Source organism: Globicephala melas, chromosome 10 (assembly GCF_963455315.2).
Source record: "Globicephala melas chromosome 10, mGloMel1.2, whole genome shotgun sequence".
NCBI classification, from domain to species: Eukaryota; Metazoa; Chordata; class Mammalia; order Artiodactyla; family Delphinidae; genus Globicephala; species Globicephala melas.
In genome coordinates, this window is record NC_083323.1 from 37,218,094 (window position 1) to 37,240,978 (window position 22,885).

General features: G+C 34.2%; 1 protein-coding gene across 18 annotated transcripts in view; it reads left to right on the plus strand.

The window, feature by feature from the left end:
• The window catches only part of PPFIA2 (PTPRF interacting protein alpha 2), a 475,760-nt gene that overhangs the window by 365,245 nt on the left and 87,630 nt on the right, over nt 1–22,885 (plus strand). For 9 of the 18 annotated variants that reach the window (XR_009565609.1, XM_060306813.1, XM_060306805.1 and 6 more), the window contains 7 exons: nt 6,241–6,387; nt 7,458–7,592; nt 12,387–12,473; nt 12,901–12,984; nt 13,240–13,371; nt 14,922–14,984; nt 18,612–18,703. Coding sequence is in view for 17 of the 18 variants with exons in the window: in XM_060306813.1 (XP_060162796.1) it covers nt 6,241–6,387; nt 7,458–7,592; nt 12,387–12,473; nt 12,901–12,984; nt 13,240–13,371; nt 14,922–14,984; nt 18,612–18,703 (740 nt within the window). In the remaining variant the exon portion in view is untranslated. The remainder of the gene's footprint in view (nt 1–6,240; nt 6,388–7,457; nt 7,593–12,386; nt 12,474–12,900; nt 12,985–13,239; nt 13,372–14,921; nt 14,985–18,611; nt 18,704–22,885) is intronic. The other 9 variants (XM_060306812.1, XM_060306811.1, XM_060306818.1 and 6 more) reach the window with 1 other exon arrangement.

The following is a 22,885-nucleotide window of genomic DNA, read 5'->3' on the forward strand; positions in this document are numbered from 1 at the left end:
AATCCTTGCATTCCTGGAAAAAAACCCACTTGATCATGTTGTATGATCCTTTTAATGTGCTGTTGGATTCTGTTTGCTAGTATTTTGTTGAGGATTTTTGCATCTATATTCATCAGTGATATTGGCCTGCAGTTTTCTTTCTTTGTGACATCTTTGTCTGGTTTTGATATCAGGGTGATTGTGGCCTCATAGAATGAGTTTGGGAGTGTTCCTCTCTCTGCTATATTTTGGAAGAGTTTGAGAAGGATAGGTGTTAGCTCTTCTCTACACGTTTGAAAGAATTCGCCTGTGAAGCCAACTGGTCCTGGGCTTTTGTTTGTTGGAAGATTTTTAATCACAGTTTCAATTTCAGTGCTTGTGATTGGTCTGTTCATATTCTCTGTTTCTTCTTTGTTTAGTCTCGGCAGGTTGTGCATTTCTGAGAATTTGTCCATTTCTTCCAGGTTGTCCACTTTATTGGCATAGAGTTGCTTGTAGTAATCTCTCATGATCCTTTGTATTTCTGCAGTGTCAGTTGTTACTTCTGCGTTTTCATTTTTAATTCTATTGATTTTTTTTTTTTTTTTTTTTGCGGTACGCGGGCCTCTCACTGCTCTCACTGTTGTGGCCTCTCCCATTGTGGAGCACAGGCTCCAGACACGCAGGCTCAGCAGCCATGGCTCACACACCCAGCCGCTCCGCAGCATGTGGGATCTTCCCGGACTGGGGCACGAACCTGTGTCCCCTGTATCGGCAGATGGACTCTCAACCACTGCGCCACCAGGGAAGCCCCTAATTCTATTGATTTGAGTCTTCTCCCTTTTTTCCTTGATGAGTCTGGCTAATGGTTTATCCATTTTGTTTATCTTCTCAAAGAACCAGCTTTTAGTTTTACTGATCTTTGCTATTGTTTCCTTAATTTCTTTTTCATTTATTTCTGATCTGATATTTATGATTTCTTTCCTTCTGTTAACTTTGGTGGTTTTTTGTTCTTCTTTCTCTAATTGCTTTAGGTACAAGGTTAGGTTGTTTATTTGAGATGTTTCCTGTTTCTTAAGGTAGGATTGTATTGCTGTAAACTTCCCTCTTAGAACTGCTTTTGCTGCATCCCATAGGTTTTGGGTCATCGTGTTTTCATTGTCTTTTGTTTCTAGGAATTTTTTGATTTCCTCTTTGATGTCTTGAGTGATCTCTTGCTTATTAAATAGTGTATTGTTTCGCCTCCATGTGTTTGTATTTTTTACAGATCTTTTCCTGTAATTGATATCTAGTCTCATAGCATTGTGGTCAGAAAAGATACTTGATACGATTTCAATTTTCTTAAATTTACCAAGGCTTGATTTGTGACCCAAGATATTATCTATCCTGGATAATGTTCCATGAGCACTTGAGAAAAATGTGTATTCTCTTGTTTTTGGATGGAATGTCCTATAAATATCAATTAAGTCCATCTTGTTTAATGTATCATTTAAAGCTTGTGTTTCCTTATTTATTTTCATTTTGGATGATCTGTCCATTGGTGAAAGTGGAGTGTTAAAGTCCCCTACTATGATTGTGTTACTGTCCATTTCCCCTTTTATGGCTGTTAGTATTTGCCTTATGTATTGAGGTGCTCCTATGTTGGGTGCATAAATATTTACAATTGTTATATCTTCTTGGATCAATCCCTTGATCATTATGTAGTATCCTTCTTTGTCTCTTGTAATAGTCTCTATTTTAAAGTCTATTTTGTCTGATATGAGAATTGCTACTCCAGCTTTCTTTTGATTGCCATTTGCATGGAATATCTTTCTCCATCCCCTCACTTTCAGTCTGTATGTGTTCCTAGGTCTGAAGTGGGTCTCTTGTAGACAGCATATATACGGGTCTTGTTTTTGTATCCATTCAGCCAGTCTGTGTCTTTTGGTGGGAGCATTTAATCCATTTGTATTTAAGGTAATTATCAATATGTAAATTCCTATTCTCATTTTCTTGATTGTTTTGGGTTTGTTATTGTAGGTCTTTTCCTTCTCTTGTGTTTCTTACATAGAGAATTTCCTTTAACATTTGTTGTAAAGCTGGTTTGGTGATGCTGAACTCTCTCAGCTTTTGCTTGTCTGTAAAGGTTTTAATCTCTCCATCAAATCTGAATGAGATCCTTGCTGGGTATAGTAATCTTTGTTGTAGGTTCTTCTCCTTCATCACTTTAAATATGTCCTGCCACTCCCTTCTGGCTTGCAGAGTTTCTGCTGAAAGATCAGCTGTTAACCTTATGGGGATTCCCTTGTGTATTATTTGTTGTTTTTCCCTTGCTGATTTAATATGTTTTCTTTGCATTTAATTTTTGATAGTTTGATTAATATGTGTCTTGGCATGTTTCTCCTTGGATTTATCCTGTATGGGACTCTCCCTGCTTCCTGGAGTTGATTAACTATTTCCTTTCCCATATTAGGGAAGTTTTCAACTATAATCTCTTCAAATATTTTCTCAGTCCCTTTCTTTTTCTCTTCGTCTTCTGGGACCCCTATAATTTGAATGTTGGTGCGTTTAATTTGTCCCAGAGGTCTCTGAGACTGTCCTCAGTTCTTTTCATTCTTTTTTCTTTATTCTGCTCTGCAGTAGTTATTTCCACTATTTTATCTTCCAGGTCACTTATCCGTTCTTCTGCCTCAGTTATTCTGCTATTCATCCCTTCTAGAGAATTTTTAATTTCATTTATTGTGTTGTTCATCATTGCTTGTTTCCTCTTTAGTTCTTCTAGGTCCTTGTTAAATGTTTCTTGCATTTTGTGTATTCTATTTCCAAGATTTTGGATCATCTTTACTATCATTATTCTGAATTCTTTTTCAGGTAGACTGCCTATTTCCTCTTCATTTGTTAGGTCTGGTGGATGTTTACCTTGCTCCTTCATCTGCTGTGTGTTTCTCTGTCTTCTCATTTTGCCTATCTTACTGTGTTTGGGGTCTCCTTTTCGCAGGCTGCAGGTTCGTAGTTCCCGTTGCTTTTGGTGTCTGTCCCCAGTGGCTAAAGTCGGTTCAGTGGCTTGTGTAGGCTTCCTGGTGGAGGGGACTAGTGTGTGTGTTCTGGTGGATGAGGCTGGATCTTGTCTTTCTGGTGGGCAGGTTCATGTCTGGTGGTGTGTTTTGGGGTGTCTGTGGCCTTATTATGATTTTAGGCAGCCTCTCTGCTAATGGATGGGGCTGTGTTCCTGTCTTGCTAGTTGTTTGGCATAGGGTGTCCAGCACTGTAGCTTGCTGGTCGTTGAGTGAAGCTGGGTCTTGGTGTTGAGATGGAGATCTCTGGGAGACTTTTGCCATTTGATATTACGTGGAGCTGGGAGGTCTCTTGTGGACCAGTGTGCTGAAGTTGGCTCTCCCACCTCAGAGGCACAGCACTGACTCCTGGCTGGAGCACCAAGAGCCTTTCATCCACATGGCTCAGAATAAAAGGGAGAAAAAAATAGAAAGAAAGAAAGAAAGAGAGAGAGAGATAGAGAGAGAGAGGGAGGGAGGGAGGGAGGGAGGGAGGAAGGAAGGATGAAAGGGGATAAAATAAAATAAAGTAGGATAAAATAAAGTCATTAAAATAAAAAATAACTATTATGAAAAAAAATTAAAAAGTAAAAAAAAAGAAAAAAAAAAGAACGGACAGACAGAATCCCAGGACAAATAGTGAAAGCAAAGCTATACAGACAAAATCTCACACAGATGCATACACATACACACTCACAAAAAGAGAAAAAGGGAAGGAAAAAATATATATATATATATATATATATATATATATATATAGTTGCTCCCAAAGTCCACCTCCTCAATTTGGGATTATTTGTTGTCTATTCAGGTATTCCACAGATGCAGGGTACATCAAGTTGATTGTGGAAGTTTAGTCCGCTGCTCCTGAGGCTGCTGGGAGAAATTTCCCTTTCTCTTCTTTGTTAGCACAGCTCTTGGGGTTCAGGTTTGGATTTGGCCCCGCCTCTGCGTGTAGGTCTCCTGAGGGGTCTGGTCTTCGCTCAGACAGGACGGGGTTAAAGGAGCAGCTGCTTCGGGGGCTCTGGCTCACTCAGGCCAGGGGGGAGGGAGGGTATGTGGGGCGAGCCTGCGGCGGCAGAGGCCAGCGTGACATTGCACCAGCCTAATGCGTGTGGTGCGTTCTCCTGGGGAAGTTGTCCCTGGATCCCGGGACCCTGGCAGTGGCGGGCTGCACAGGCTCCCGGAAGGAGAGGTGTGGAGAGTCTCTGAAATTCTTAATTTCAACCCTTTTAGCCATTACTTCTGGTATTTTCTCTTATTTAAACTTATCCTATGTCTTGCTGTTATATTATATGAGGATTTTAACTCTCTTCTTTCCCTTCCTTTCTCTTAACACCCATCCTTCCACTATAATCATCTCAAAATCACATTCAGTGTTACCATTATTATGACTATGTAAATAATTCCACAAATGATCCAAGTAGTCATTGTCAATGGTAATATTTCCTTTTGTATGGCTTTCTATTTTTCTAGGATTTTATTAATTACCTGGTAAATAAATTTGCTTACTTATTTTTAAAGCTATGGTAAGTCTTTCCACCCACTCCAACAGTTTGGTTTCATAATTTCAATTCAGATTATGGACAATGGTCCATAATTTATCGGATAATTTATCTTTCTTATTTTTAAGAATGAGAATAAGAATTCTCATTCTTATTTTCTTTGAATCATCTCTGTTTCCTCTGATCTGTACCAAATTTTTTATAAGCCTGTTTCATTCTTCTTGCTATTGTTATGGGATTTACCTCTACTAGCACCTTGAAAATTCAGGAGAAAAAGTGACCAAATCCCTGAATTAGAAAAGGCATAGGGTTTCCCTGGTGGCGCAGTGGTTGAGAGTCTGCCTGCCAATGCCGGGGACACGGGTTCGTGCCCCGGTCCGGGAAGATCCCACATGCCGCGGAGTGGCTGGGCACGTGAGCCATGGCCACTGAGCCTGCGCGTCTGGAGCCTGTGCTCCTCAACGGGAGAGGCCACAGCAGTGAGAGGCCCGTGTACCGCAAAAAAAAAAAAAAAAGAAAAGAAAAGAAAAGGCATAAAACCCAGAATACAGATAATGACTGAACTTTGAGGGAAGGTGGGACACCTGTTCTAAACTAAAAGATAGAGGTTAAGGATTTATGTGGATGTAGTTAAATTTCCAGATGGTGGTTAGGGAAGATCAGGAAGCTGAAGGACTGTCCATTTAAGGGCTTCTATTTCTGTTGGAAAATTAGAATGGAATTTATCTGTTCTGTGCATGTGGCAGGATTGACTCTGGATCTTGTAGGAGAGTAACAAAGAGACTGCTTAGGAACAAGTGGTCAAAGAAACCTGGATGGTAATAAATGGAAAACACCACCATCTCCTCAATGTCAGGCTCCTTATGCAAAGGAGCTTCCCAAATTATCAGAAAACCACACCAGGCCCAAGATGCTCACTTCTGCAGCTGATTTTTCCCAATAACTCAAAAAAGTAGGTTATCTACCTACTAATAAATTCCCATGTAAGCTATTAGGAAGATAAAATCATTTCCATGTTATCTATGAATTATATGGTTTAAAATTATTGCTTAATGTAGTTAATATTATATTAATAATATAGTATTTAAAATTATCACTTCATTTGCACCAATAACTGATTTTCCCCTAGAGATTTGTGTTCATTGAGTTCTATAAATTCTTTTTCATTGGAATATATCATATTCCAATTAAACAAGGGAAATGGTTAAGTTCCAAAGTAAATTTGTCAATTCATTTGTGAGTGTGATTCAAATTTACTTTTTTTTTTCATTTTTGCCTTCTCTTTTAACCACTGAGCTATTCTTACTTATACATGACAATAAGGTTACTGATGATATTTATTATCCTTCTTTGAAAAACCCTTTGCAATTTGGAACTATAGCCACCATTTTACCAATTTTATGGTTTGCAACTCTACCCATAATTATACTTATTTCTACTGTGTAATGAACTAATTTTTCTGCCACTTCTTTTCTAAGAATACCAAGTCTACAGTAAGGAGTTTTAAAATGTGCTCCATTGCATTCTCAGATAGAGAAAGCTTTTTGCTAACCCAAGATGGAAGAAGAATTCTGACAAATAAGTTGAGAAAACTCACATGAAATCTTGCATCCCCTTAATGAAAAGAAAGGAATGAATATTTACCTCAAGAAAGCAATAGTTTCTTTTATAGCTCACTATTCAACTTAAATAATAAGACAATATATAAACTAAGAATCTGATTTTTTAAATTATTTTAATTGTAGGCCATGGCACAGAAGGAAGATATGGAAGAAAGAATCACGACCCTTGAGAAGCGTTACCTCAGTGCTCAGAGAGAATCTACCTCCATACATGACATGAATGACAAACTAGAAAATGAGTTAGCAAATAAAGAGGCCATCCTACGGCAGGTTCAGTATCTCTATCTTGGTTTTGTTCTGGTCTGTGTGTTCTCACCATTCTCACAAAACATAGAGTAAATAAAATATGGTATTCTTTGGTAATCAATCATTCTCTAAAATTTATAACCAAGCTAACTAAACAGATGCGATTTTCAGTGTGTGATCTAGAAATCTATCTTAATAATAATAAAAATAATGACTAATATTTACTTTGGATCTAGACATGAACCAGAAACTGTGCTAAACAGTTTACATGTATTACCTCACTTAAATCCAACCACCACCTGTAAGTACAATTATTATACTGTAAAGTAAAATAATTATTATACAATTATTATACTGAGGAGTAAAGTAAGTCCAATTATTATACCTAGGAAACTAAGGTTCAGAGACATGAATCCTCTCCTAAGGTCACACATATGGTAATTGCAGAGTCAATAATGGAAACCTAGGTCTATTCGGCTCTAGAGAAGGAGTGGGCAAACTATGGCCCATGTGCCAAAACTATGGCTCTGTTTTATAAATAAAGGTTTATTGAAACATAGACATACCCATTCATTTAATCATTGTCTATGACTGCTTTTGTGCTACAACAGTAAAATTGAATAGTTGGAACAGAGACTTTATGATACACAAAGCCTAAAATAATTACCATCTGGCCTTCACAGGAAAAGTCTTCCAACTTCATCTCTAGAGCCTGGACTCTCAATCATTATGCTACATTCCCTCTCCTACTCCAGCTAATGTTACGATTTTCAGTATGTTGCTATTACGGTGTATCTGAAGTCTTAGTACTAAGTTGTATTCCATTTGTCCAGGTTAATACTCACTATTAACTTCTTTTCTTTTTGCTGCCGTCAGTAAAAGGTTTTCTTTTTTTAATGTGCTGAATTTATTAAGGATTATGGATAAGTAATATATGAAAACATGAGAACAATAATCTCTTTGCACAGTAGGTATGGTAGTAGTAGCTTATTTTAACTCTAGAAGAGTGACTTGAAGCCCACAGCCCCTGGTGACTGGTGTTTGCTATCCTAACTGTGACAATTTAAGTGTCTCTTTTTTCGTCCCTATTTCAGATGGAAGAGAAGAATAGACAGTTACAAGAGCGTCTTGAGCTAGCTGAGCAAAAGTTGCAGCAAACTATGAGAAAAGCTGAGACCTTACCTGAAGTAGAGGCTGAACTGGCTCAGAGAATTGCAGCCCTGACAAAGGTACTGCAATAAAACAGTTGGTCAACTTAGATATACTTATAGAAATGACTAGTAATCAAAATGGAATATATGAAGATTTTCTTTAGGCTTTATGAAGATTAAGTTTATTTAATCTTTACTCTATTGGTCTGTTATTTAGATGAATTTTTATGTTACACATATTTATGTTGAAATGAATGACTGATATATATGATATGATGATTCCTTTGCCTATTTAAACATTAACAAAAACGAACAAAATATCACATCCTTAGAGTTAATTTTCCATGGTTATATTTGCACATATGGATATACGTGAGACATAATAATTTAGTAAGCTCAACATAAATTGTACAGTATTAGAAATGTAGGCGATATCATAAGCAGTTGATTCCTTTCTGACTATGGTATGAAAAAATTTTGTTAGAAGTTAGACATTAGATTTGTAGAAGTCTAAAGCCATTAAATAGTCAGAAAGTGATTTTAATAGTTGTAATTTCTTCTGAACCAATTAAAATCAATAATATTCTGAAGAATGTTCAAAATTAACTGTTATGGACATTAGATTCTGCAATTATATGCATATTTTAGAACTTAGCAACGATTATAATGCTAAAACGACTATTCTTACCTTTCACAGTCAAATGGAATGGCATTGCTTGAAAGTCACATGTCACTAGAATAAAAGTACAGATTTTGTCACTAAAAGCATGTTTGACTTTTAATATCAATTCAAAAATTTACACACATTTTAGATGTTCACATAGTCATTACCATGTGCTGTTTTCCACACCACTGCAGTAAACGGGTCAGATAGATACATGAACTGCAAGTTATAAATTCTGGCATTAGGGATTATCCAAAACAATTGATGCAACAAAATAAAAGTAGCCACATATAGTTACTTTTGGAAAAGTAAATAATTAAAGAGGAATAGTAAACTGTTGCCTATTAGTTAAAATAGGGTAGTTAAACAGGTAGTGAAAAGACAAACAGTTGACAAAGCAGAAAGTATTGGTCTAGTTTGTTGTAGAGTATTGGACTAACTAGCTGAATGAAACTTTAGTCTGATTAGGGTGATACAATCTGGATCCTTCCATAGTCACAGACCATGCCATAAACCACTCTGGAAATTTCAGAGATGTGTGATTTCTAAAATAAATATAAACTTATTTAATTTTAGAAATATTATTGAAATTATATAAAAAGTGCAAACATAGTAGTAGTAATATGCTATTTTTTCTTGCAAACACATTTAAAATTACTATAATATGGATTAAGATATGTATACTTAGGCTTTTCATTTGAGGAATATAAAGAAATTTTATAAAGAGTTATCTTATTGAACTGAACTATTTTAGGGGGAGTTAGGCAAGAGGCTAAATAATAAAAGTAACTTTTGTAATATTTTAGTGTAAAATAATCAATAGTATCATAAGTAAACTACAAGAAAGTCTGGAATCTCTCCTCCAAAAACACAATTTAAAATTCAGCAAAAAATTGCCCCAAATTAACCTCTGATGGATTGAGAATAAAACATAATTTAAAATATAATACTTGGCATATGAGGCTTTAAAAATTCCTAAGAATCCTTAATTTAGAATGTAAAACAAAACAACTTAAAATAGGTGTCTCATCTGTTTTTCCCTCTATTTTATTTTACTGAGGTCATATTTGATACATATATTCACTTATGCACCCAAAGTAACTTCCTCAGTTCACTCCTACCTGATAATATATTGCTAAAATTCCACTTCATCTGGAATTAAAAGAGAATAGAAAGGGAATTAAAAGGGAATAGACCCCTTTGATTTCCTCACTTTTCAGGAGTTTTACCTCTCTTAAAAAGTCTGAAAATGTTAGAATTCACTCTGCTTGTCCTTTTTACTGCTTTCTCTCCTGACTGGCTGTGTATCAACATTATTTCAGATATACAGTTTGTAGATTATCGCCATATTTAATTCATTATTCACACGCCTCTGGTGCTGAGATTTTAGTTTCAGTGTACTCCCTCTGCTTGTAACCCTTTTATAACATTTGAAGATCAGTCTTCATTTGCTCTCCCAAGCTTTATGGCTAAAAAGATTTTTGACCATTTTCTTATCTCTGTTCTCAAGACCTTTAGGGACTGTCTCTAAAACCGGTTTTAGTTATTCATTACTTCAATTCCAATTTGTTTTCAATGTCTTATTATTGATCTCCATAGTCTTTTCTACGTCATAATGTTTTTGACTTCTCACTAATTTATGATTTATGCTTAGTTTAGGCTCCCTCTCCCATATTTTGAATGATATTGTTAACAATCCTTCATATATTTTAATTGGCCTATAAGTATTTTTTCTGCTTTTATTATCTGCCACTATTGTTTTCTTCTCTTTGGCCCTCCTCTCTTTAAATTTGATTGCTTCTCCATTTCCAGATATATTCACATTCTTCTCAAAACTATTTCTGCCTATAAAAGAAAACTGTAAAGTTTTCTTCTAAAACTTTAGCTCGTTTGGAAATTGCCTTGTCACATTAAAGAGTGAAACCAAGATAAGCCCTCTATCGCATCAAGGAGTCAAAATATAGAAGATTGTTCTTATGTGACTATAGTATTTACACCAGTTGCTTAAATTGCAGGCTTCTTAAGGTTAAGGTGAACATAAATCAATAGTGGTTGCAAATTGATCCAGTGTTTGTTTAGAGATGATGTCTGAATTTATTCTTTGGTTGATAAGAATATCTTTTTTTTTGCCAGTGTGGGGTGTGTGTGTGTAAAAATAGGTAGCTAAAGCTCATTTAAGGCTTTTAGAAAGTAAGAGGTATTGAATAATGGCTAGGGATAAAATTTAAAATTTGGCTTTGGTGAGTGTATATACAATTAAATAATAACATTTTGGGATCCCACTCTTATGATTTATGATGTTTACTTCTTTAATTAAAATGCATATTCCTCAGCAAGGACATAATTCATCTTGAATCCCATAAGGTATTTCATTCATTTTTAGTACCAATAAAAAGTATCAACAATAACAGTGATTTAAACATGACAGAATTCTCGTTTAATCTCTGAAGTGAATTTTCACAATGTTTGGTGTGTTTTCAGTAGTTAACATGGAAACAGCTAGAAGTTTTAAGGACCTACTGACTTACTTGTATATTTGAATAAACAGTTTTGGAAATTGAAATGTTCATGCCTTGACTACCTTGAGTCAGTCACCAGATTAATTGTCATAACATTAACTGCTTGTTAAAATGTACTTTTGAGAGATTACAGATATGTTTAAGAATTTAAAATACATAATTTCAGCAACATTTTGAACCATTTACTATATTCTTAATTGAATTATAAATTTTAAAAAATATTATAAAATCATTTTGTGGCATTTGAAGACTATGGTAGCATTCTGTGTTGCTTCTGGTTGAGGAGAGAAATTGGTTATTTGTTATTTCTTCATTATTTTCCTGATTTATGAAATAAGAATATCAGAAGGAAAATCTTTCAAAATGTAAACGTTGAGTTATTTGCATAAGCACAGCCGTTAAATGTTTATTTTATAGATTAAGTTGGAATTTCTTGCATAAAATAGTACATATGTATATGAACCAATACATGAATAGGTTACTATTTCTTTTCAGGTACTGCATGATATATTTATATATAGTCCTATATTTTCATAAAGTACATTTCACTGTTTTAGAATAAACTTATAAAATGTAATAGAATATGCTCTGGAGTTAAATTTTGTTATCCTGACATAGGGTACTTTGGTTGTTGTGATTATTTAACTTGTAATTATGATTAAAATGTTGATGTAACTTTACATGTAATCTGTGCATAACATACTAATACAATTCAGCTATCAGCAATGTCACATGTGTTGAACACTCTGCATCTGTGGTAACCTGACATTCACCTCCAAGACATGTAACTAACCTTGGCACTGGGCAAACATTAGCTCACAAAAGGCACTGTGCTGCCTATTCACTTTAGGGCACTATTTTGTTTCCATAGCAACAAATCAATGCAGAATCAGTTTTAGAGTGGTCCCTAGTATCATTCAGGAGAATTCACAATAAGTTTTCTTGTCCTCACAGCATTATTTTCACTTTATTTGAGGACTTCTAATCATTTTTATTTAAAATGTCGAATTAAGGCTATGTCTAAGAATAGGCGCTGAGGTTCTACACCTACAGCCATAGTTTGTATTCAGAGACCAGAAGTCATTTTGTAAGTTTGCCAGTGCTGCTGAGGAAACAATCCTGCTTGAATTGGAGAATACTCATAATAATTAACCCTGTGGCTTAGCTTTTTCTCTGATTTCTACAGAGCTGGGTTTATAATAAATTTTGTTCCAAATTTATTTCACCTGAGTCATTGGCTTGGCCTACTCCTCAATATTGAGGTACTTTGTTTCCATTATTTTTAAGTAATATGATAAACAAACAAACAACCCAAAATATAAAACTTTTAACAATCTATCAGAGACATATTCTAGTGTTTGGTTTCCCATAATTCCAATTATTACATGACTCTTTCAGAGTTGCTTTAGTTCATTCTGTAGTGGTCTTTCATTGCCAGCCATCACTAACCTTCCATACCTTAGGTTGGTAGCTTTTTATTTGAGCATATCATTATTTTTCACTTATAACCATCAACTTCATCATGTTCACCAGATATCAGTGTAGTTCTTTCCACATAAAATTCTATTAAAGTATTAAATTTGCTGTCACATTTTTCTTTTAAGCATTCTGTGCTATGTTCTGTTCAGTGTCAGTGCCTTTAGTTCTGATTTTTCAATTTTGTCCCTCTCCTTTTCCTTGACTCGTTAGTCTGATCCAACCTCTTCTACCTCATCTGATGATTATCAATATGTTATGGAAGCTAAGCTACAAGAAATGATCTCCATACGTAGGAAGGTAGTCCTACTGGACTTTACTTTCTATTGCTAAATAGAATTCATCTAAGTTTTTCTTTTCATTTGTAAAAATTATGTTACTTTTATTTATTGATAATCGACCATCTGTGCAGTTCAGTGCTTCAGGAGCTTAAGATTGGACAATGGCAGGTTTGTGTTCAAACCATGCACAGTCTGCATGTTACATTTGGCTGATTTCATTGCTCATAAATAACTCCGATGTTTTGCTGATGCTTGGATGTAACAGGCCTTTGTAGCTGACACATTTCAAGCAATGCTGTTCAGCTGCCTGTTTAAAAAAAGTTTATTTTTTGAAAACTACATTTGCGGTTGGTAGTAGCTTGCTTTACATTTTATTTCAGTTTATTTAGAGGAAAAATGTTAACCATATCTTACATGTCAGGTGCATTCTTCATATTTCTTAACAGGCTGAAGAAAGACATGGAAACATTGAAGAACGTATGAGGCATCTAGAAGGTCAACTTGAAGAGAAAAATCAAGAACTTCAAAGAGTATGTATTTTAAGACCATCCCTCTCAAGCATCAGTTTATGGATTTATATTCTACATATAAGAACTGAATGTCTTTCTTGATTATAGGTTATATTTAAAATGATATGGATATGCCCTGTGCATTAAAAAAAGTTTCTGCCAATTTAATCAAAACAGACATAAAATTAAATCCAGTTTTAAAACTAGAAAAAACAAACCCAAATATTTTTAAGTGATTTTTATGTTAAATTTATTTATTTATTTTTTGAATGTAAGGCTAGGCAAAGAGAGAAAATGAATGAGGAGCACAACAAAAGATTATCCGATACTGTGGATAGACTTCTGACTGAATCCAATGAACGCTTACAGCTACACTTAAAGGAACGAATGGCTGCTCTAGAAGAGAAGGTAAAAGGACCAGTAGAATCACATGATTATCAGCTATGTTCTTACGATCATGTTTGTATTACACTCTGCTACAATCATTGCATTGTTCAGATGATCCATTTACTTTCCTTAATTTAAAAAAAGCCTGATATATTCTTAAAAGTGAACAAATAGTTTCTGTAAAAATATGTAAGATCAATTTTTAAATGAATAAAAAATGTTACATGGTATATAAATATTACATATTAGCATGATCATATAAGACAAAGGTATTAAAACATATTGCACTTTTGTGATGAAAATATTTCATTTGTCTTTCATGTGGTATGCAAAGACGAAGAGTAAGACAAAAATTAGTATTTTGGAGTGTGTGGGGAGGCTTGCTTTGAACCATACAAATGTTTCAAGTAACTGAATCTACTGCTAGTCTAAAAGCCAAAATGTGAGTGAGTTTATATCACCAATAGCACTAGTGTCAGTCCCACCACAGAGTTTAGAAATGCAAAACTTTCAGCTGCATTGTTTCCAAAAAAGTGTTTCTGTACAATCTACAACTTCATTCACAGTTAATATGTCCGATTAATAGTTGGTGACTACCTGACCAGCAAGAGCTAGTGAGCTGGTTGCCAATTCCAGAGTATAAAAAAAGGTAGGGACTAAAACCTAGGTGGAGAAATCATTTTGGAAATTTAGATGGAATGCCAATCGCTACCTAAGCTAGACATTTTCCCCTGCTCCATACAATAAACCAAAATAGGAAAAATGTTTCAATGAAATGTTAAAGTAGTTTGATTAATTTACCCATTAAGAAGTCATAAGGCATGCCTTCTTCCCATTCAGCACCAAATGCATGCCAATAACCACACTCGTGTTTTAATTTAACTCTATAAATGTGAAAAGAATACATTATTTTAAATCATGCTTTGTAATACTATAAGAAAAGCATAAAGCTTTTACAACAGTAATACTTTTATGGCAAGGATTTTTTTCAAATCTATGATGCAAGTTATTTCCACATCATGATATGTAACATTAGTTTTTAAAAAAGCTAATATTTTGTTTTTATTTATCTAATAATTTAAACATTATTAGAAATTGTTAATTATGTATTTGAAGTAAAGATCCAGAAATTGAACTTTTAAAAAAATCTGATCTTACAATTTCTTCTTTCTTCGGGTAGTAAAAATGAGTTTATCTGAATTCTTCTCTATGATAGCTTTGGCTAATATTTTACTTTTTATTCACTTTTTCTCATTTGAAAAGTAACCTAATTATTTCAAATTTTAAAAAGACTGGGAAGAGGCAGTCAGAAATAGCTTAAAAGTTACTATTTATCTTATTTGTCAATCAAGTGTTACAAAATGACATTTCCTATTTAAATTATGTATTTCTAAAAATGTTAAGGTGTCTTGTTTAAAGATTCCATTGAAACTTGGTTTCCATGGAAACAAAAAAATAGATGCACCAAGGAAGGAATCAAAGAAGATTCTTGAGTGATAAAAAATTAATCTACATATTTAATTATTTTCTGTTTTATTTATTATTTATCTGTTTTTTTTTCTTTTCTGTAGAATGTTTTAATTCAAGAATCAGAAACTTTCAGAAAGAATCTGGAAGAATCTTTGCATGACAAGGTATTATGGAAGCTTACATTTTGCCCAGTTTTCTATTTCACATTGGTGAATATTTTGTTATAAAATAAATTTGATAATAAATAATTTTAGGATGTTATCTTTTAAAAATATTTTAACTTTTATATTATACATACAGAAAAGTGTACATATATAGGGAGAGCTTGATGAATTTTTACAAACCAAACACACTGAAAGTCAACATCCTGGAAGCCCCACTTAGCATATAATCACTACTCTTATCCTAAAGGATAATCACTAGCTTAACTTCTAACAGAAAAAAAATGGTTTTGACTTTTTTCATGCTTTATATAAATGGGATAAAAATGTATGCACTGATTTGTGTCTAGTTTGAGATATTATTTTAGCAGAAATGTATTAAATACCTACTGTGCATAAAATTGTGCTGTTATATTTGCAAACATGAACTTAGTTCTAAAGTACCTGAAAAGTCTAATTGAGGAGAGAAAACACAAAACAATGAGTTCTAGAGTCACAGATGCCAAGTGTCAAATGAATGAAAGATAGTAAGAACTACAGGTAGGATAGATCAATATACATTGCTGCTATAAAGAAGGCTTCAGAATGCTTTAAGATAGGACTGTTTTGCAAGACTTTCAAATACAGTGCCTGTGCCATGATTGCAAGTACTTAGAGTGGGGAGGAGGTGAGTAGTGACTTTGATATCTTAAATAATAATGGACATAACAGTTTGGCTGGAATCAGTTATTCTGATTGTAGGATATGTGACAGACTAGGCAGATAAGGACCAGATTATAAAATGTTAAAAGCGGTAATTGCCAATGTGTTTTCCTCCTTCCTTAACATGTAAAATTCTTGTTAGCAATTTTGTCTTATTTCATTTTGTTCAGCATCAGTAAATGAAATAATATAAAATCACTAACTTAAGAAGTGACTTATAGATGTATATTAAACAAAAGATGGAAGGAATGGAAACAGAGAAAGGAGGGAGAGAGGGAGTAATAGAAGGAAGGAAGGAAGGGAGGAAGAGAGGGAGGAAGGGAGGGAAGGAAGGAGGAAAGGGAAGGAGATCTGGCAACAGTATGTCATTTGGAAGGTATTGGAAAAGATGAGAGAATAAAGATAAGAAAGAACAATTGTACACTTAACTGAATTGAATACTACATATTATGATGTTAATTTAAAAAATAACTATTTAGTCCCACGGTCAGGATGTACACACCCTTAAACCCAGAAAATATAGGTGTATTAGAGCAATACAATATGGTGCCTAGAAGATAGCATCTAATTCTTTCTAAAGTAGTTCAGAAAGTCTACAGTGAAGAAGATAACATTTCATCAGGCTCTTGAAGGCACATTTGATCTTAACAAATAAAGAATGGTAGGGAAGAAGATGATAACTATGCAATAGCACAGAGAAAACAAAGATGGTTGATTTGCTGAATCACCAGAAGTTTGCTGTGACTGGTTGTGTTTAAAGAACTAGGGTGTAAACAGATTGTGAATTCAGGACTTAATCCTGTTATGGAATGTTATGTTATCCAAAGCTCTGTGTGCTTCTGGTAAGATCCCCAGAACCCACTCCCCAACCTCCTACCCAAGCCTGTAGCTCCAAAAGTCTGCCCAGGCAACCCGCAGTACTAATCATTCCATGCTTTGCATTCCTTTTCATGTCAATCACTAGAGGCAGCAAATCCCAGGTCATACCTCATTTCTGAATATCATTCCATACAGCTGAGCACATTTCCTCATCTAACCACATCTCCTATAACTCCTCAAATTTTCACTCGATTATATTTAACTCACAGTCCATTATTAGTAAATATCCTTCATATACTCAACCTCTTCTTTTCATGTTTCTCTTCATTATTTTGATCTCTAAAATTTGAAGTTCCTAGGACTGTCCTTGGATTTCTTCTCTATGTTCGGTCCCTGGTGAGTTCATGGATTTAAATACCATCTGTAAATTAAGAATTTGCAAATTTAGATCACCTACTATACTTCCTCTTCCCTGAGGGAGTACATATATTCAAGAGTCAACCCAGTATCTCTATTTGGACACATGGTCATCTCAGTCTTAACAAGTAATCCCCCAACCCCCCAAACACCACCACCACCTAACCTAATCACCACCAGCAGCAGTCTTGTCAGTAAATCACAACTTCTTTTTCTTAACTACGCAGGCTAAAGACTTTGGAGCTGTTCTTGACCTCTTTCTTTATCACACACCCCATAGCCAGTCCAAAAGCAAATTCTCTTAATTCTATCTTCAAAATACAACCAATATCCTTGCCATTCTCTTTCTAACACTATTGTTGTCCAAGCCATAATTCTCTTGCCTGTTTTTGGAAGAACATAATAATTTTTTATCTTCTCTACTTCCTAATCCCATTCATCAGTCCATTTCACAGCCATCAGAATGATCAGGTCACTTCTCTGCTCAGAAATCCTCCAATCATTTCCTGTCTCACTCAGAGTAAAAGTCAAACGCTTTAAAAGTAATTTGTAGGGCTTCCCTGGTGGCGCAGTGGTTGAGAGTCCGCCTGCCGATGCAGGGGACGCGGGTTCGTGCCCCGGTCCAGGAAGATCCCACATGCCGCAGAGCGGCTGGGCCCGTGAGCCATGGCCGCTGAGCCTGCGCGTCCGGAGCCTGTGCTCCGCAACGGGAGAGGCCACAACAGTGAGAGGCCCGCGTACTGCAAAAAATAAATAAATAAATTAAATAAAATAAAATGATACATCTAGCAGAGGAATGTGTGGGAAAGAGATTGAAGGTAGCAATACATCGTGGAAGCTGGTAAAATAATTCAGGAAAAAGGTAAAAACGTGTGTAATGTAAGATGGTGGTAGAAAGAATTTTAAAAAGATCAGATCAGAGAAACATTGCAAAGGGCACATTGACAAAAAATTGTGGTGAGAAAAGAAGTATGAGTCCAGTAAAATGTCCAGCATTGGCCACATAAAGGGGGAAAAATAACAGCAATAGAAAATCTGGAAGGACACATTTATAATGTTATAAAATTTATAATTATATAAAAACAAAATTAAGTCCTTACATGAATATTTAATTAAGGGCTATAAGATCACCCTCATCTTCATAAATTTGCAGACTGAAACTGTTAATGCCAATCTGAGAAAATTATCAGATGCATAAATTATTGTACCAATATAGAGCTAATAATTTTAACTCATATCAAGTGATAATTTTTTTCTCATCCTTTTAATTTAATCTTCCTTCTCTTTCACCCATGTGTCCTTCGACCATTATAGGATGGTTGAAATCCTTTACTTACTGTAGAAATAAGACCTTTTCTTTATTTTTTAAACTGCTATACGTTCTCAGATTTTGAAGTGATGTATACATAGCTGGTCATGACCTTAGTTTTCCCATATATTTAGAAAAACTTAGCATTAGTGAATGTTAGGGAATGTAGATAAAATTTTATTGATTTCTGCTGTCATATTTTCATTTCAAGGAGAAAATCAGGCATTTTTTGCTGTCATGTCTAACAATATGTAATAAAAATATGTTAATCATTTTTTCCATTTTTAAAAAGTCATTAAGCTTCGTTGTTTGGTTTATCATAGTTGAGTGTTGGTACTATTGGCATATGCATATCATCTGAGTAACGCCTCTTTGACTTTTAGGAAAGATTAGCAGAAGAAATTGAAAAGCTGAGATCTGAACTTGACCAGTTGAAAATGAGAACTGGCTCTTTAATTGAACCCACAATATCAAGGTAACATTAAATAAAAAGCTTTTTCACCAATAATCATTATGAATTTCCTTATGGTTTCATATCTCCTCAAGTAAAATAAATAAGTACCTCCTGTTTCTCAGCAGGCATTGCCCTATTTTGATCCCTTACTGATTTACAGTTTCTACACTCAAAAATAATTCTCTAATTCAGTAATTCTTCCCTTAAATATTCAATAAAAATATAAATTATTACCTTTTGTATTCTGTATTAAATATATATAGAGCTATGTCTTCATATATATTATAAATTATAAATGAAGAAGTGGAACCATATATACAGAAATTACATCTCTTTCCAGGAAAAGTCATTTTCTCTACATGCAGAAATGTTTTCAATGTTTAATTTTGCTGAAGAAGCATCATTGGTATGATCACTTAGTGTCTGACTATTTTGTTAAACTAATTACAATAAAGAGGGAAGGAGAAATTAAATGTGTTTAAAAAAAAAAAAAACTTCAAGTAAACTTGTTTGTACTCATCTACTTTGACTCAATACCTAATCTTAAAAAAAAAAAAAGCAAAGAGATCCTTGTTTACTCTCTAGATAGGCAGATCAAGCTCAATAATTCACGTATAATTTGCCTTTGTGCTTAGAGCCTTTTATTTAAAGTTGATAAAAAAAACCATAGAGGGATTCACCCATTTGAGCATTTATTTGATAGATAACACAGTATCAGCTATTTGAAACTTTTGACCACCACAGACTTCTAAAAGTCCATTTTTCTTGGTCTTATGCTTATCCTAAGAATGTTAGCTCTACAAAGGTTGGATATTTTGTCTGTTTTGAGTACCATAATCTCAGCACCTAAAAAAAGAAACCTTGTATATTGTATACTCTCAATAGATATTGTTGAATAAATGAATATCTAGTAAAGCATTTTTTGGACATTCAGGTGAAAAATCCAAATTAAAAAAAATCCTAAGGGTGCTTACATTCTCTTCAATGTGAGTATTAATAAGAACAAAATTCAGTATTTTGAATTCAGTTTAGTATAAGAAACACAGTTCTGCAGGCATAAATACACCCAAGGAACTTTTAAATAGGTAGGTCTTTAATTTTGAAAATAATGTTTATTTTTCTAATGTTTTATTACGGTTTATATATCTGAGGCTATTAATTCAGTCTTATACATGGTGATGATGATGATGACGGTAAAGGAGAAAGAAAGAGCTGATAAAATACCAACAGAGTAAATACATAGAACTAGCATTATTCAGTCAACAAATGAAACATATTTTAATAAGACCAAATGGCCATTTCATTGTCTTTTTGACCTTCAGTCTCAGAAATACAGAGTTCTAGAAGTGTTGTCTAAAAGTTCATCACCTTAGTGAGTCATCTTGGCAGCCTAGCAATGTGACATTAATCCACAATGAAGGATCATCAGGGAAACTTGGGAACTACATACAGAGCAACTATTCTTTGATACAATGGATTGTAATAGAAACAACACTAGACCAAAAATAAGAAAATTGACATTCCTAGGTCTTAAACATACAATAACTAGCAGTTTGATTTTGGAAAACCCATTTTTCCTTAATAAGTTCATATATATATATGTATATTTACATAATTATATAAAATAATTTTTATAAAATATATATGTATATTTACATGAATTATATAAAAATTTTTTATAAAATAATATTTTATGACTATCTCACAAGATTACTTTGCAGATAAATGAGACAAGTGAGAAAAGTGTTTTGTAAACAGTAAATCAACTCACAAATATAAAGTATTATAGGAATTATTAAGATAGCTAATTTATAATGAGATAACTGAATATTTATTAAAGAGCAATTATTTCTTGAACATTCATATTTCTGAGTGCACATAATTGAAAAAAAAACAATAAAGAGGACAGAAAGTGCATGAGAACTTCATCTACTAGTTTTTGATCTTACAGGTGGGGAGGTAAGAAGAGTTGAGCTAAAGTGAGTATCAGTGACTAATATCCTCTACTAGAATCTGAAATGAAAGTAAAATGAGTTCCAGAGTGGCCGAGAAAGCCTGATTTGGCTCAACTCAAGGGAAAGGGTAGGATCTGGATAATTGGAAAGGACAATGAAGGACATCCCAGGAAGCAGAGAAATGGGTAACAGCTTTTCTCTAAGAAAATTCGTGCTTGATTTATCTATTGAAGCTCCTTTGTGAGATTATATTCAAGAGTCACAGGAGATTCAGGAGGGAAAACTACCTGGTTCCTTGTTTAAAGGAACCAGTGACTGTATTGTAACTTACATCTGCAAGTGCCTCTCAAAATATTGTACACCAAGAATAATTTTAAAACTGAGATATATGGATATACTGCCTCTGACAGATCACAGAGTTGAATAAAAAGAGAGAGGTGAGGGGTAACTGCTTTAGATGAAGTATAAGCAATGGCTCTTCTACAATTGTTGTTGGTTCAGATCTTTGTTCTCTCAAGATCAATTAAGTACTTTCTACTTGTGAGCCTGTGACATTGGAGATACAGTGATGATGGTAGTGAAGAATACATGTTCCAGATGGAAAATGCAGGAATATGAATTTGAGGACTGTTATAATAGAGGGAATACCAGGAGCTAGAATAGTATATGAGGATGGGACTTTTAAGCTGAGACCTTAAGAATAGTAACCACATAAATGTTTGAAGAGACGATTTCAGGCAGAAAGAATAGCATGTTCAAAGGCTCGAAGCAAAAGAAAGTATAAGTTTGAGGAAAATGACAGACAGCACAGCTAGACGAAGAGAGAAGGCAGAGAGTAACTAGCAGTGAAGCCAGAAAGTAGGAGGGGCCCAGGTAGAGGACCTTGTAAGACACTGAAGAGTTTTGAGCAGGGCTTTGATGGGACCAGATCTGTGTTTTGTTTCATGTTTTTATAAATGACTTGGAGTTGAGAGATAAAACAACAAGAAAAAAAAAACAAAACAAGAAAACAATACTCCTAGTGTGAGGTGTTAAAATTTTAGAAATTCTACTCTGATACCCACAGAGACATTACCCTAAGCAGCCACAGACTAAAGGTCGCTAGGATGTTCTGACCTAGACAGTTAGGACTGTATTATAATCAGTTGCATCCATTCATTGTCCTACCAGATATTTATTAAGTTCTTATTGTATTCTAGGGATACCTCCTTGAGCATACAATAGTGACTAAACTCTGAACTTTGCCTTCATGAAACTTACACCCTCTGCTATAAATAAAGACTGAGAGTTGTGCCACTTAATGACTATGGCCTGGTTGGTTAGTTTTTAATATATGACTAATTCGTAATAAAGCCATTTTGCTTGATTAAGTCTCAAGTTCACTTCTATAAAAACAATAGCTGTCATCTATTTGGGGGATGATTCTTTAGTTCATTTGCTTTAATGTCCAATTTGGCAAAACAAAGACATGCATCAGTTAGGTCAGTGTCTTCTACTTTTTCAAAAACCCAGACCTCACCTAACCTTTTATAATCTTGCCGAATATTTGGGGATGTTTGTCTTTGTTCACAAAGAGAGCTAAGAGTGAAAGCATAGTAGATCAGCAGGAGCCCCAGGTTCAAGAGAAAACACGGCTTTAAGCATATTTCCTAACGATGATGGATCATTTTATAGGACAGCATGTTACTTTGTAATTATCATCATCATCGTAGCAGTAAACTGAATTTGCTGTAAATCTCTATATAAATAATATATTTGGAGAAACCTTTAGTGCACTTTGATTACAGGGTACTTTATTATCATGTTTTTTGAAAACCAGTCTGACGATATTTTCCAGTTAGAATTTTCCAACTGTTTCGTCTCTAAGCAGATTTCAGAATTAAATGTGCTTATTAGAAGATTTTTCTTAATCTTTTTGGAACAATGTCTTATCAAAAGCTGAAAAACTCTTCTGGTGAAATATCCTATTTTATTAAAAAAATAAGATTATTAACCTTGGGCCAATCTGATTTTGAGTATTTTGTTGATTTTCTAAATTGAAAAATAAAACTTTGGAAAATAGATAATTTTGTGACCCAAAAGTTTACACATTTTTCTCTTAGCTTAATGAGGAATATTTAAAACAAATACAGTGATAAATAGCATGTACTGGGATATCCACTAAATAGCTCAAACTAAGAGTTGTCGGAATGTAAGCCAATGGATTTTGGTTGTCAATCTTAACATGTTCCATTGGACTACTGCTTTT